Source organism: Melopsittacus undulatus, chromosome Z (genome assembly GCF_012275295.1).
Source record: "Melopsittacus undulatus isolate bMelUnd1 chromosome Z, bMelUnd1.mat.Z, whole genome shotgun sequence".
Classification (NCBI taxonomy): Eukaryota; Metazoa; Chordata; class Aves; order Psittaciformes; family Psittaculidae; genus Melopsittacus; species Melopsittacus undulatus.
Window position 1 is genome coordinate 29,714,031 of NC_047557.1, and position 14,420 is coordinate 29,728,450.

General features: G+C 40.7%; 1 protein-coding gene across 4 annotated transcripts in view; it reads left to right on the forward strand.

Annotated features, from left to right (window-relative positions):
- RIC1 (RIC1 homolog, RAB6A GEF complex partner 1) overlaps positions 1-14,420 on the forward strand; it is a 48,384-nt gene that overhangs the window by 30,682 nt on the left and 3,282 nt on the right. For all 4 annotated transcript variants that reach the window (XM_031054138.2, XM_005154999.3, XM_031054137.2 and 1 more), the window contains exons 13-23: positions 638-676; positions 922-1,032; positions 1,608-1,697; positions 2,256-2,416; positions 3,528-3,666; positions 5,535-5,651; positions 8,260-8,988; positions 9,310-9,468; positions 9,573-9,706; positions 10,730-11,016; positions 11,753-11,947. In XM_031054138.2, coding sequence (XP_030909998.1) covers positions 638-676; positions 922-1,032; positions 1,608-1,697; positions 2,256-2,416; positions 3,528-3,666; positions 5,535-5,651; positions 8,260-8,988; positions 9,310-9,468; positions 9,573-9,706; positions 10,730-11,016; positions 11,753-11,947 — 2,161 coding nt within the window. The remainder of the gene's footprint in view (positions 1-637; positions 677-921; positions 1,033-1,607; positions 1,698-2,255; positions 2,417-3,527; positions 3,667-5,534; positions 5,652-8,259; positions 8,989-9,309; positions 9,469-9,572; positions 9,707-10,729; positions 11,017-11,752; positions 11,948-14,420) is intronic.

The following is a 14,420-nucleotide window of genomic DNA, read 5'->3' on the forward strand; positions in this document are numbered from 1 at the left end:
AATATCAAGCTTGCAGAGAAGATGGTATTTCCAAGGGCAGTAATGGGACAGATTTTATCTTCTCTGTAATACAGAGGAAAAATTAAGTAACTTTTCATCTGTAATTCTAGTGTGTGCTCCATGGTTGAATTGGCATGTATTTTTCTAAATAGAGGATTCTAAAAGGTCCCAAGATTTTGTGTTTTACATGGTAAATGATTCAATATTATTAAATAGAATTTGACTATAGGCTTGTATATCAGATTCTAGATATTGTTGAATTTTCTCTTTAGCTGGCCAGGTAGCTGGAACTGGCATAGGAGCGGAAGTCCTCATTCTGTGTAGGAGTAAAACTAACAATTGGAATGACTACGGGGAGCAACATAACTGTTGAGAACAGCCAGTGTGACTGAGAACACCTCTTTCTCCCCTATATCAGACCAAGGGCAGGAGGGAAGTAATTGTATTTAAAAAAGAAACCGCAACATTAAAAACGTTAAAGCCAGTGTTCTGGCAAAACATGGACATTTTACAGTTTAGAACGTTAGAAGTCATCACTGTTTTAATGGTGCTTATGGTATATATATGCTTAATGCTTTTAATGGTATAGTTATGTGGCTTTCATTTTCTCTTTTGTTATTATTTTTTATTTATTTAGATACATAGTACGTATCTAGAGAGCAACTGGCCTATAAGGGTGAGTTATTTTAAGAATATGTTCTTGGTTCTTTAAAAGTACTGCATTTTTATAAGTGCCCCCTTAGGGTTGGATGAGTGTTGGAAGGTGAAATCGTTATTTTAAATTACGTAAAGGAGAATATATTTTGGGCAGTAAAGTAGAAAACAGGCACATACTTTACAGGTTTTGACTCTGACATTGTGTTGTAGTGATATATTTGGATAAAGATATATAATCTGAATAAGTTCCATATATTTCTATAGTTTTCAGCGATTGACAAGCTTGGACAGAATGTAGCTGTTGTTGGCAAGTTTGGTTTTGCACATTACTCTTTACTCACCAAAAAATGGAAGCTGTTTGGAAACATTACGCAGGTCAGTGGTTATTAAGATTGTTTTAGTTGTAATGTGACTCTTGGAGAAAATTCAAAAATATATTTTTTTCACATAAGAAACCTGTAGACACACTTGGGATTAGGGATGCTGGTTTTGCATGTATGCTTCGTAAAAGACGAGAAACACTCATGTTGTGGCTTTGGCACAATAATATGTGTGTCATTAAAAAGTTTCTGAATCTGAGTGCGTCTAGGCAGACACCCCCTTGTGCCTTACCTGAGTGTTTGTGTGAGACACAGCTTTGCATGCTTGTAAATTCTGGACAGAAGCAGAAAGCTAATTTGAGAGATTTCAGGGATGCCAGTAGCATAAGGAACTGCGGTTCTGTGTTTTGAAAGATAATATTTGTCATTCACATGTTATTCTTCAGTATTTTAGGTTTTTAAATAAGAAAATTTCATATATACATATATTGCCTTTCTGTTATCGATAAAGCTATAGCTTGTGTATGGCTTTCAGAAATAACACATGGAATATACATCTGTAAGTATAATGTACATCTATAAGTATATAAAAATAAATATATATAGATGTAATTTGCTTGCTTTTTTCAGGAGCAAAATATGATGGTAACAGGTGGCTTAGCATGGTGGAATGACTTCATTGTTCTTGCATGTTATAATTTAAATGATCGTCAGGAAGAGGTAGGTATTTTTCTTCAAACTAAAATAATAATGTTTAGCATATCTGATGTGTTCTGTAGTAGTATTATAAATGTGAAATATTGATACATAGGTGGCTTTTGGTCATCTTCAGAAATTACTCATATGTAAATAATTTTCTGCTGACTACCGTGAATCTACTGATTGTTCTGAAAACTTTGACATTTTTGCATGTTAGCACAAAACCTGTTTTGAGGTATCTAGTTACAGTTTCTGTGACACGTGTAAGATTTTAAATTAGACGGGCAGAAGAGCTTTGCTTACTCTTTGCTTTTTAAAACTAATGAATAAAACTCCTGCCTTATGGTTGTTGTTCAGTACTTCAGTTTTGGCTCTACTGTTCTTTAACCACTTTGGATGCAATAATATAATGCAATGGACAAAACATTTGATGAAACAAAAACCCTATAATGTGTCTTGCTGACACATAATAATGTGTCCTGACACCCATTCTGCAAAAAAGAAAGTAATTGAATGTGCAATTATTATTAGTCTGTGGGTAGACAGAACCTGTATTCTAACTACTCCTTTTTCTTGTAGCTGAGAATCTACCTGCGAACATCCAATCTTGACAATGCATTTGCGCACATCACCAAAGTACAAGCAGACACGTTACTACTGAGTGTCTTCCGGGACATGGTAATATTGTTCAGAGCAGATTGTTCCATTTGCCTTTACAGTATTGAGAGAAGGCCTGAAGGGTGAGTGTCAGTATTAAAATGCTTTAAAATCACTGGTACAAGTGATGTACTGGTAAATCTGTTCTGAGTAAATTCTTATAATACAAAGTTGTTTGATGACTTGTGGAGTCAGATTTTTGAAATACAGAGGGATGTTTACCTGTGTGCATAAGTGATAGTTCATGAGTGTTGTCACTTGCATGCCTGCAGATATGCGCATTAGCTTTGGAGGCAGTGATGGTGATCTGCATGTTTCCAGCTGTCTGTACAAATATGTCCTAGCAGCTAGGAACTTGAAAATGAACGTAAATAAAAGTAAAAAGCTACTAAAAAGGCATGCACATATTTGAATTTTATTAAAAATATTTATAACATTAGAAGTGGGAACCAGGTGAGGGTGGTGGTGGAATAGCAAAGATAAAGAGAGGAAAAGTTCAGTCTGTGATGTGGTTGTGGGGAGCTATTTTGGGGCAAAAGTAGCAGCATTGTAGGAGCCAGATACTTTCAGACAGTTAAGATTAGTGAACTAAAGGAGGAGATTCCCACGCAGTTTTTTGAAATGCCCAAGCAAATCATTTTTCTCACAGCTGTGGCATCTTGATTTCAGCAAGAAGGGACCTTTTATCAGAAAGCAAACTGTTGATCCACTTCAGAGTAAAATATTTTCAATGCTCTTCAAAGAAAACTCCACCAAAATCCACTTCCTGAAACTGCCTTATTGAAGGGTGAATAGTCTTACTCCGAGATGTCTGAACACTCATGGTTATATTCCCCAGAACTATCAAGATGGAGTAGCCCAGCTTAGGTTTGTTTGGTAATTTTATGTATAGTAGATACGTGGGCCTGTGTGATTCCTGGCTAGAGGAAGGTCATTGCTCCATCCATGGCAATGTTCAAGGCCAGGTTGAAGAGAGCCTTTGGTTACATAATCTAGTGTGACACATCCCTCCCCATGGCAGGGGGGTTGGAATGAAATGATCTTAAGGTTCTTTCCAACCCTAACCATTCTATGATTCTATGATTTTGGTCTACAGAGTAAACTGCCAAGGTTAAGTTGCTTATTTTCATTAGGTTTACTTCAAGATACTAATTTTATGTTAAAATCGCTAAGTGTAGTAATCTTTTTTTTCAGTCTTAACCCTACTGCCAGTATCCAAGTTCTTCAAGAAGTGTCTATGTCTCGGTATATTCCTCATCCTTTTCTTGTAGTGTCTGTTACATTGACATCAGTGAGGACAGAGACTGGCATCACCTTGAAGATGCCTCAGCAGGTAACAGTGCTCAAAATTAAGAGAATTGGTGCCTGGAGCTTTTTAGCTTAATCCTCAAAGGTTGCCTGGCTGATAAATGAATCGTAGATTACTGGTTCTTTTATGTGATAAAATGCAGAACGTGTTTTTTCTGGTGCTTGTTATATAGACGTTTTATGTGTGAATTGAGGGTGGAGGTGTGTAGAGATAAACCCCAAACTCTTACTTCTATTTCATATTTTGTCATCTTGTAAAGTATGGATTCAAATGTTGTAGGACGAACAAGATTTAACTATGTCAAAGCTATGTATCTCTCTTATGTATCAAAAGTTGAGCACCAGAATAATCCTGGCATTAAGATGTGACTTCCTTGCAGTAGAGGGTCCATTACTCAAGAATAAATGGGGAAAAAAAAGAAAAAAAAGGACTCACGTCCATATAAGGTTACTTCTAGTAAATTTCTTGCTACACTAAAATTAAGTGAGAAAATCTGTCCCACTAGTTACCTCAGGAGATAGGCCAACAGCTAAACAATGACTAATGTGTGAAGGTGAAGCCCTGTCCAAACTCTGAAATTTATTCAGGCCACTGAAATCACAGTGCAAAGACGTCTTGTGTTTTTTGTTTTGTTTTTTTCTCTATGGTGTAAACAAGTTAAGCCAAACGGTTCAAGTAGCTGCAGCATGGAGTGTGTTTTTTTGTTTGTTTTTTTTTTTTTTATTAGAACAGCTGCCTTAAGATAATTAGGAAGTTACATTGTCTGTGAGGCAGACCTGTAGACATTTGAAGGTGCATATTTTTCTGCACATACTGAAGACACTGGCAGGTAGGGAAGCCATAGCACAGATGTAAAATTTTAAGTTTTGTGCTTCCTTGTTTGAATTTGTTCTCATTTAGTGTCCCACAGTGTTGAATATGTTTTCTGAAACTTATATAGGATCTCAGACAAGTGCGTAAAAGGCATCATGCATATGGTTTTCTGGTCCATCTTGCAGTAAGACAGTGTCCTTATTTCTGAACTATCTGCCCTATAGTGTTTTCCAAATTTTGAGAAAAAGCAGCTGAAAGATTTTAGAGGACTGGTAGCATTTTAAATTTAGCTTCAGACTGAAACAAAATATTACCCCTTTTACCTCTAAGAGCCTAACAAACCTTGTCAATTCACTTGATCAAAGAGAAGTATTAAATTTTAACAATGAAAATGACACTGCACTGAAGACAAAGCAATGTGTCTGACTTAGCAAAGTGTATCTGTCTGCAGTGTTGTTACCTGTTAGTAATCTTAATCCCTGGTGCTGCACAGTTACCATACAGGCGCTCTACCTACCTCTAGGTGTTTTAAAACTAAACTTCATAATACAGTATCATATTAGCTCCGGTGACTTGGCTTAAAATTAACATGAAACAACTGTGAGATAAATCTTTAAAAATAATACTTTTCTTTCTTGAAAGTTCCAGTTGCTGTACAAGAGTAGCTACACTGTTTTTGGCTCAACTCTTTCTGGCTTTTGTACCAGTGTTAGTCTTTGGAGTCAGATACTGGCGATCATAGTGGTGATAGTAATAGGAATACAGAGCTTTATTTTCCTTAAAATACGGATTGCTTGCTGATGCCAAGATACATAGTTAGAAAAAGTCCATGTCTAATAAACGCATTCAGTGAGTCTAGTGAACAATAAACCTATTATTTACTCTATTGCACAATAACTACATAAATTAATCTGTAGGTAATTAGTTCTTGATTTTTCTGAGTCCTTCTGCATTGATTTTGGTGTAGTCATGTCTGTATGGCAGTACAATTACTTTACTTATTCCTGGTTTGTTTTGTGGTTATGTGTGAAATGATGCGTTCAAAAAGCTTAAATTGCATAATACTTTTTAATCTTTAGGCTTGTGAGGCTGAAAGCATTATGCTGAACTTAGCAGGACAACTCATCATGTTGCAAAGGGATCGATCTGGACCCCAGATACGAGATAAGGATAATAATCCCAATCAAAGGAAGCATGTGAGTAAATATTTGTGGGATATTGCATATGGCTTCAAAGATGTCAGTCAATAAAGAGGTTGTAGGAAGCAGTGGTCCAGGCATGAAGAAGAGAGTTCTATAATGCAAAGCAGAGTTTGCATTTAGAGGCTGGAAGTAAATCACTACTCCTGTGATTCATTTTTTTTTCTCTAAGAATCTGAAATGTGAGTACTAAACTGTGTGCATGTCAAACTAAAGTATTTACTATTTGTATTGCAGTGAAAGATACGATTTTAAGCATAAAGCTCCTGTGCAAAATGTGGCATGCAGTAATGACAAAAAATCTCCAGTGTATCTAAAGCTGTTCTGTATGTTTATGGAACCTTAAAATTTTTTTGCAGAGTGTGTTTACAAAGTTCCTAAAAACAACAGTAATAGAAATCAGTGACTGAATTTGTAAAATTTTCTGTGCTGGAGAGTAACACTTTTACATTAAATAACTACTTTGTGAGAATTAATCACAGAATCCCAAGGGTTGGAAGGGACCTCGAAAGATCATCTAGTCCAACCCCCCTGCAAGAGCAGGGTAACCTAGAGTACATCACACAGGAACTTGTCCAGGCGGGCCTTGAATATCTCCAACGTAGGAGACAGCATAGGCCCACAACCCCTGGGCAACCTGTTCCAGTGCTCTTTCACTCTCACAGTAAAGAAGCTCTTCCTGATGTTCACCTGGAACCTCCTATGCTCCAGTTCACACGCGTTGCCCCTTGTCCTGTCCCTGAACATCACTGAAAAAAGCCTAGCTCCATCATCCTGACACCCACCTTTACATATTTGTAAACACTGATGAGGTCACCCCTCAGTCTCCTCCAAGCTAAAGAGACCCAGCTCCCTCAGCCTCTCCTCATAAGGCAGGTGTTCCACTCCCTTAATCATCTTTGTGGCTCTGCGCTGGACTCTTTCAAGCAATTTCCTGTCTTTGAACTGAGGGGCCCAGAAGTGGACCCAGTATTCCAGATGCGGCCTCACCAAGGCAGAATAGAGGGGGAAGAGAACCTCTCTTGCCCTACTAACCACACCCTTTCTAATGCACCCTAGGATGCCATTTGCCTTCTTGGCCACAAGGGCACATTGCTGGCTCATGGTCATCCTCCTGTCCACCAGGACCCCCAGGTCCCTTTCCCCTTCACTACTTTCCAGCAGGTCAACCCCCAACCTGTACTGGTACATGGGTTGTTTTTCCCCAGATGCAAGACTCTACACTTGCCCTTGTTGAATTTCATCAAGTTTCTCCCTGCCCAACTCTCCAGCCTGTCCAGGTCTAGCTGAATGGCAACACAGCCTTCTGGTGTGTCAGCCACTCCTGCCAGTTTAGTGTGATCAGCGAACTTGCTGAGTGTACACTCAGTTCCCTCATCCAGGTCGTTGATGAAAATATTAAACAGCATTGGTCCCAGCACTGACCCCTGAGGGACTCCACTGGTCACAGACCTCCAGCTAGATTCTGCCCCATTGACCACAACTCTCTGCCTTCTCCCTTTCAACCAGTTCTTGATCCACCTCACTACCTGATCATCAAGCCCACGCTTCCTTAGCTTATCTATGAGGATGCTGTGGGAGACAGTATCAAATGCCTTACTGAAATCTAGAAAAACCACATCTACCGCTCTACCATCATCCCTCCACCTAGTCACTTCCTCATAGAAGGCTGTAAGGTTGGTCAAACATGACTTCCCCCTGGTAAAACCATGTTGGCTGTTCTTAATGACCCCCTCATCCTTGATATGTCTAGAGATGGTGTCAAGAATAAGTTGTTCCATCACCTTTCCAGGGATGGACGTAAGGCTGACCGGTCTATAGTTACCCGGGTCCTCCTCCTTGCCCTTCTTATAGACTGACATTTGCCATTTTCCAATCCTCAGGCACCTCTCCCGTTTCCCACGATTTACCAAAGATGATGGAGAGTGGCCTAGCAATGACCTCCGCCAGCTCCCTCAGCACCCGCGGGTGTATTCCATCTGGACCCATCGATTTATAGATGTTCATATTGCATAGCTGATCCCTAACCCAATCCTCATCTACCAAAGCAAACTCCTCCTTTGTCCTGACTGCTTCTGGGGCTATAGGAATCTGGGGCCCCCAGGGAGAGTCTGCAGGCGTAAAGACAGAGGCAAAGAAGGCATTCAGCACCTCTGCCTTCTTTATATCCTCTGTCTCCAGGGCAGCCACCTCGTTGATGAAGAGGTGTTTGCAGCTCAAACAGTAGCAAATTTGGTGTTTGTACAGACTATTGCCAGTTCTAGATCGAACTCTTGAGCTAACTGATGAAGCACAGAGTAGGTTTGTATTTTCCTCCCTTACTCTCCCTCCTCCAGCTTCCTGGCTAAGTATAAGGAGCTTAAAAAAATTGAAAGAATTATCTTTTGAGTTAATGCAAGTATAAGTGGTGTTTTCCCAGGTACTAGGGTGCAGTTAGGTATAACAAAGAATAACTTGTTGGAAGAGAGCAGTTCTTACCTGAAAAAAAAAATTAGTTCTTAGGAAGATGTTTTGGGGAAAAAAAAAAAAGGGTGTGTGTGTGGGGGGGGAAGGAATAACGAATTCTGGCAGTTCTTTGATTTTTTTTCTCCTCTCCCCCTCAAAGCTGCCTTTTTGTGCTCCAGTTGTCCTAGCCCAGTCTGTTGAAAATGTGTGGACTACTTCCAGGATCAACAAACAGAAACGCCACTTACTGGAGGCTCTGTGGCTCAGCTGTGGTGGGGCAGGTATGAAAGTCTGGCTCCCCCTGTTTCCCAGAGATCATCGAAAGCCTCATTCCTTTCTGTCAAGACGGATCATGCTGCCTTTCCATATCAACATATACCCACTGGCTGTTTTGTTTGAAGATGCCTTGGTTCTTGGTGCTGTTAATGACACTGTGCTCTATGACTGTTTATACACTCAAACCAGTGCTAGAGAACACTTAGAGGTTCTCTTTCCTTTCTCCATTGTTGAGAGGACCTCTCAGATCTACCTCCATCACATCTTACGCCAGCTCTTGGTTAGGAACCTCGGTGAGCAAGCCTTGCTTTTGGCCCACTCCTGTGCCACATTACCGTACTTTCCTCACGTACTAGAACTGATGCTTCATGAAGTGCTGGAAGAAGAAGCTACCTCGCGGGAACCCATTCCCGACCCTCTGCTTCCCACTGTGGCGAAGTTCATTACAGAGTTCCCCCTCTTCCTGCAGACAGTTGTTCATTGTGCTAGGAAAACAGAATATGCCCTGTGGAATTACCTTTTTGCTGCTGTTGGGAATCCGAAGGACTTATTTGAAGAGTGCTTAATGGCCCAGGACTTGGACACAGCTGCCTCTTATCTTATTATTCTACAGGTAATGATACCTCATACATTGCAAAAGGGTGGTATTTACCAATGTTAAAGTATTAAAAAACTTGTTGTAACAAAGTCATGCATGTTAAATTTTTAATTTAACAATTTTTTTGTTGAGATTGTCCAGTTATGAAAGTGGGAGGAGGGTATAATGCAATGTAAGTGGTTAGTTTACTGTTATAAAAAGGAAAATAATAGCATGAAATTTGCTGCTTCTAATCTCTGGTATACTTGAAAGTGACATGATGTGGCCTGACTTAATAGGACTTCTGTTGCATGATGGCAAAAATCAAATGACTGAATTATGTTTTGTTACTTGCAGAATATGGAAGTTCCAGCAGTTAGCCGACAACATGCTACTCTCCTATTTAATACTGCCTTAGAGCAGGGAAAGTGGGACCTTTGTCGTCATATGATCAGATTTCTTAAAGCCATTGGCTCTGGGGAAACAGAGACACCACCAGCAACACCAACTACTCAGGTTTGTGATGAGAATAGTAAATACTAGGTATCAAGCCTTGTTTGATTAATCTTGTGTAGCGTGCTTGCTCCTTTGACTGCATATTTGGTTTTTCTTGATTTTAGGAACCTAGTTCAAGTAGTGGCTTTGAATTCTTCCGACATCGCAGCATTAGTTTGTCCCAGTCTGCAGAGAATCTCCATAGCAAATTTAATTTGACAAAAACACTGAGTATGCCTTCTGGCCCATCTGGAAAAAGGTAAATTGATGGTAATGTCCTCTTCTACCCCACTTTGTTAGATACTGTACTCTCTCACTAATTTGAGTTGTAGAAGTACATTATATGATAGGTTTGTCATAGCCTTCCTCCTCATCCTTCTGCATTTGTCTTTTCCCAGCTCTTATAATATCTGTGTCTCTCTCTTGACTTCTTGGGAGAATACATTCTCACACATGTAATTATGTGCGTGTGTGTTCGTATGTGTATATACACATGCACACTTACGTGGATATTGTTATCCAAAAGCCTTGAAATTCACTGGATGAACCTATAGTTAATTTATGTAGCTAGTAAGACTGCATGCTTTATATTTGAAGGATCTGTTTTGCTGTTACATCTTGAAGAGCTCACAGTACTGCACCATCATAGTATATTCTGCAGTGCAATAGTGTGCATATCTTGATCTAGCAGTGTGTTGCCAAGCCATAAATAGAGCCTTTTATACCTTGGGGTGAATCCCTTTTAAACTGCTGTACGCAAAATTCATGTTGATTGTTATTTATGTTCAGAAGCAGGACTGAGCTGGGATTCATTATTGTCTTGGGTCTGGCTTTTTTTCCCCAGTGTAAGACCTTCAGAACAGCCTTAGTACAAATTCAAATGCTTTTATTTAGTAATTTTCCATAGAAAAACTGACTTAAATGTTTTGATAGGAAGAGTTCTAGGCAAATATTTGATTTGTTCTCTGAATTAATTTCTCAGAAGTTACTTGGCAATGACCTCTACCTTATTTCACTCCTTTACTCTTTTTCTGCACTGCTAGTAGTTCAGTACTCTAGGGACACTGCTGCTATTGTAACTTCCTTCCCTTATTTCACTTACATGTTGAAGCAGTGGGATTCGTTAGAGAACACACACAGCAAGGAACGGCGGAAACTGCTTTTGTTGGTATATAGAAAATTTCCACTGTTACTCTGGTCGTTTGATGTTCTTTGGTTGTGGCCAACAGCCACAGTGCTGTTTAATCAGTCTTAATGTTACTGCTCTCTTGTCTGTCTACAGGTGCAGTAAAGACAGCGACTGTGCTGAGAATATGTATATTGACATGATGCTCTGGCGGCATGCTCGTCGTCTGCTAGAAGAAATCAAGCTGAAAGACCTTGGTTGCTTTGCTGCACAATTAGGCTTTGAGCTGATTGGCTGGTTGTGCAAGGAGCGAACCAGAGCTGCCCGTGTGGAGGATTTTGTGTTGGCTTTGAAAAAGCTCCACAAGGATTTCTGCTGGCCATTGCCAGTCATACCAGCTTCATCCATTACTTCACCTTTCAAGAACGGAAAGTACAAGACAGGTGCTGTAATCTTGAGTTGATTTGGACTAGGTTTCCCTCCTGCAGTCCTACACCCATCAGTCTGAATCTGTCCTTCCTCTGTTCCTCAGCCAAGCAAAGAACAGGCTGAGGCTTGCCACCTGCAGTTTCCTCACACAGGATGTGTTTTTTGAAAGGATTCTGTTTAGCACAGACAGCATCTCTTGTGTAGTCTAATTACTGTTTTGGTTTCTTGCTTTTCTCAGATGTGCAGATGTTGAGTTGACCATGGATATTGCCCCTTTTTGTATCAACATTCTTATATAGTATCTAGATGACTTCTTGATTAGCTTCTTTAAAAAAAAGTTATGTTTCTCACATTTGAAATTTGCTTTATGTTAACGGATGAGAATTTTGAGGACTTGCTGTAAACCTCCTTTGTATTATTAATCTTTCAGTTCACTAACTTATCTTCTTAGGGCTTGATATTAGGTGCCAAACCTTCCTTTTTGTGAAAGTAGCAGCACCTTTTTTAGTTCTATTGATGCTAACAGTTTATCAGCTGGTATTTTTTTTATGCCACTGCTGAGTAGAAAATCTCATCAGAAATTCTTGAAATACTTACTTGCTGTGTTCATTTGCTTTTCGTCACCCCTCATCAAACTAACTGAATATTGACTTAAATACAAGTTTTAGCTTCCTGAAACACCTGGAGAGAACTTCCCAAATTTCCTTTTTGATGATTACATGACTTTTCTTTGGTGGGTTCTTTTTTTAGCTGTGGGGGAACAGCTGCTAAAATCTCAGTCTGTAGACACCTTTGTAAACATGGAAACGGACACAGGAGTTTCAAACACACCTCGGAGTCGCAGCTGGCTCGGCGCTATAAGCTCATCTCAGAGAGAGATTGACACTGTTTCATCCCATGGACCACACATGCAAGATGCATTCCTTTCTCCTTTGCTAAGTAAAGGTTAGTCGATCTTTCTGCTGTCTGCTTATTGCAGAAATGCACCTGGAAATGCATATTTTTATTTTGTCATTTGCATGCAACCACTGTATTGTTTCTTCTCAACTGCTGATAACCATCATTGGGGGGGGGTGGGGAGTGGAGGGAGACAAAGGGAAGGAGAGGGGATAAAGGACTTGTTAAAAAGTGAACTGATATTTTTTTTTTTTAACAACAAAAACATACAACCGTATCCTGGGCTGCATCAAAAGGAGCATGACCAGCAGGTCGAAGGAGGTGATCCTGCCCCTCTACTCTGCTCTCGTGAGACCTCACTTGGAGTTTTGTGTGCAGTTCTGGTGTCCTCAACATAAAAAGGACATGGTACTGTTAGAACAAGTCCAAAGGAGGGCCACGAGGATGATCGGGGGACTGGAGCATCTCCCGTATGAAGACAGGCTGAGAAAGTTGGGGCTGTTCAGCCTGGAGAAGAGAAGGCTGCGTGGAGACCTCCTAGCAGCCTTCCAGTATCTGAAGGGGGCCTACAGGGATGCTGGGGAGGGACTCTTCATTAGGGACTGTAGTGATAGGACAAGGGGTAACGGGTTGAAACTTAAACAGCAGAGGTTTAGACTGGATCTAAGGAAGAAGTTCTTTACTGTTAGGGTGGTGAGGTACTGGAATGGGTTGCCCAGGGAGGTAGTGAATGCTCCATCCCTGGCAGTGTTCAAGACCAGGTTGGATGAAGCCTTGGGTGATACGGTTTAGTGTGAGGTGTCCCTGCCAATGGCAGGGGGGTTGGAACTAGATGATCTTGAGGTCCTTTCCAATCCTAACTATTCTATGATTCTATAATGCATCTTTAAGTACTTGAAGTAAAATATAAAATTGGTACTTGCTGAAGTTCATGTGTGTGGTGGCAACTTGAAATTTAGTAATTTTACAGTCCTGGAAGAGTGTTGTAAGCTTTTTAGCTTTGTCTCTTGCACAGGTTGGCACTATTCTAATGCATGAACTTCAGAGTAATGCTTTTGTATTTCTTTAGAAAGATATAAGATGCACTCTTTATTGAGGAAGCTGAAAGAAATTACAGTCCCATATAGTTTTCTTTTCTCCTATGTTTTTGTTTTAAATGATTTTTCTAAAAGCTCAAGTGCCTGATCAGCTTGTGAAAATACAAAGGTGAATTTTATTTTCTGTGCATCTTTTCTGACCACAGATAGAGACAGGAAATGTTTGTCTGACCACTCATCTCTCTTGGTATTTTTTTTGTCTTGTTTATTTTTTTGTTTGGGTTTTTTTTTATTCCCGCTTGCCCTCAGAGCAATATTTTCAACAGTGTCTACATCATGTGATTTCCACTGTACTGGGGAAAAGACTTAAGTAGCTAAGTAGCAATGAGCAAGGACATCTTGAACTAGTTCAGGTTGCCCAGAACCATCCAGCCTGGTCTTGAATGTCTTCAGGGATGGTGCATCCACCACCTTTCTGGGTAACCTGTGCCAGTGATTTACCACTCTCACTGTAAACAATTTCTTCCTCATGTCCAGCCTGAATTTCCCCTCTTTCAGTTTAAAACCATCACCCCTTGTCCTGTTGCAGCAGGCCCTGCTAAAGAGTCTCTCACCATCTTTTTTACAGGCCCCTTGTAAGTACTAAAAGATGCTCTAAGGTCTCCCCTGACGAACCTTTCCCATCTCCAGGCTGAACAACCCCAACTCTCTCAGCCTTTCCCCATAGGAAAGAGGTGCTCCAGCCCTCTGGTCATTTCTGTGTCCTTCTCTGGACCCTCTCCAACAGGTCCATCTCTTTCCTTTACTGAGGACCCCAGAGCTGGACACAGCACTCCAGGAGGGGTCTCACCATAGCAGAGTGGAGGGACAGAATCACCTCCCTTCCCCTCATGCCACACTCCTTTGGATGCAGCCCAGGGTACAACTGGCCTTCTGGGCTGCAAGCACACACTGCTGGGTAATGTACAGTTCTTCACCCCCCAGGACCCCTGTGTCCTTCTCATCAGGGGTACCCTCAATCCCTTCATCCCCAGCCTGTATTCATTCTGGGGGCTGCCCTGGCCCATGTGTAGGACCCTGCACTTGGTCTTGTTAAACCTCATGATATTTGCATGAGCCCACTTCTCAGGCTTGTCCAAATCCCTCTGGATGGCATCCCTTCCACAGGCCACGGTGCATTTCCTTCTTGCCCTTTTGCTTAACCAGCAGGTATCGACTCAGCCATGCCAGGCTGCTGCCTTCATTGCGTGGTTTCTTATACCTGGCATCGTGAGCTCTTGTGCTCTGTGGAAAGCATAACTTTAGGACTGTAAGATAGAATCATAGAATAGTTAGAGTTGCAAAGGACCTTAAGATCAGTAAGGGGCTGTCACTGTGTTCTTACAGTGATTGCCAATACATCTTTAGGATCCCTTACTGATATTATTCTTCTGAATTACTGCTTAGACTCAGAAAAACTGCTGCATTCCTGCAGTTATAGTTCT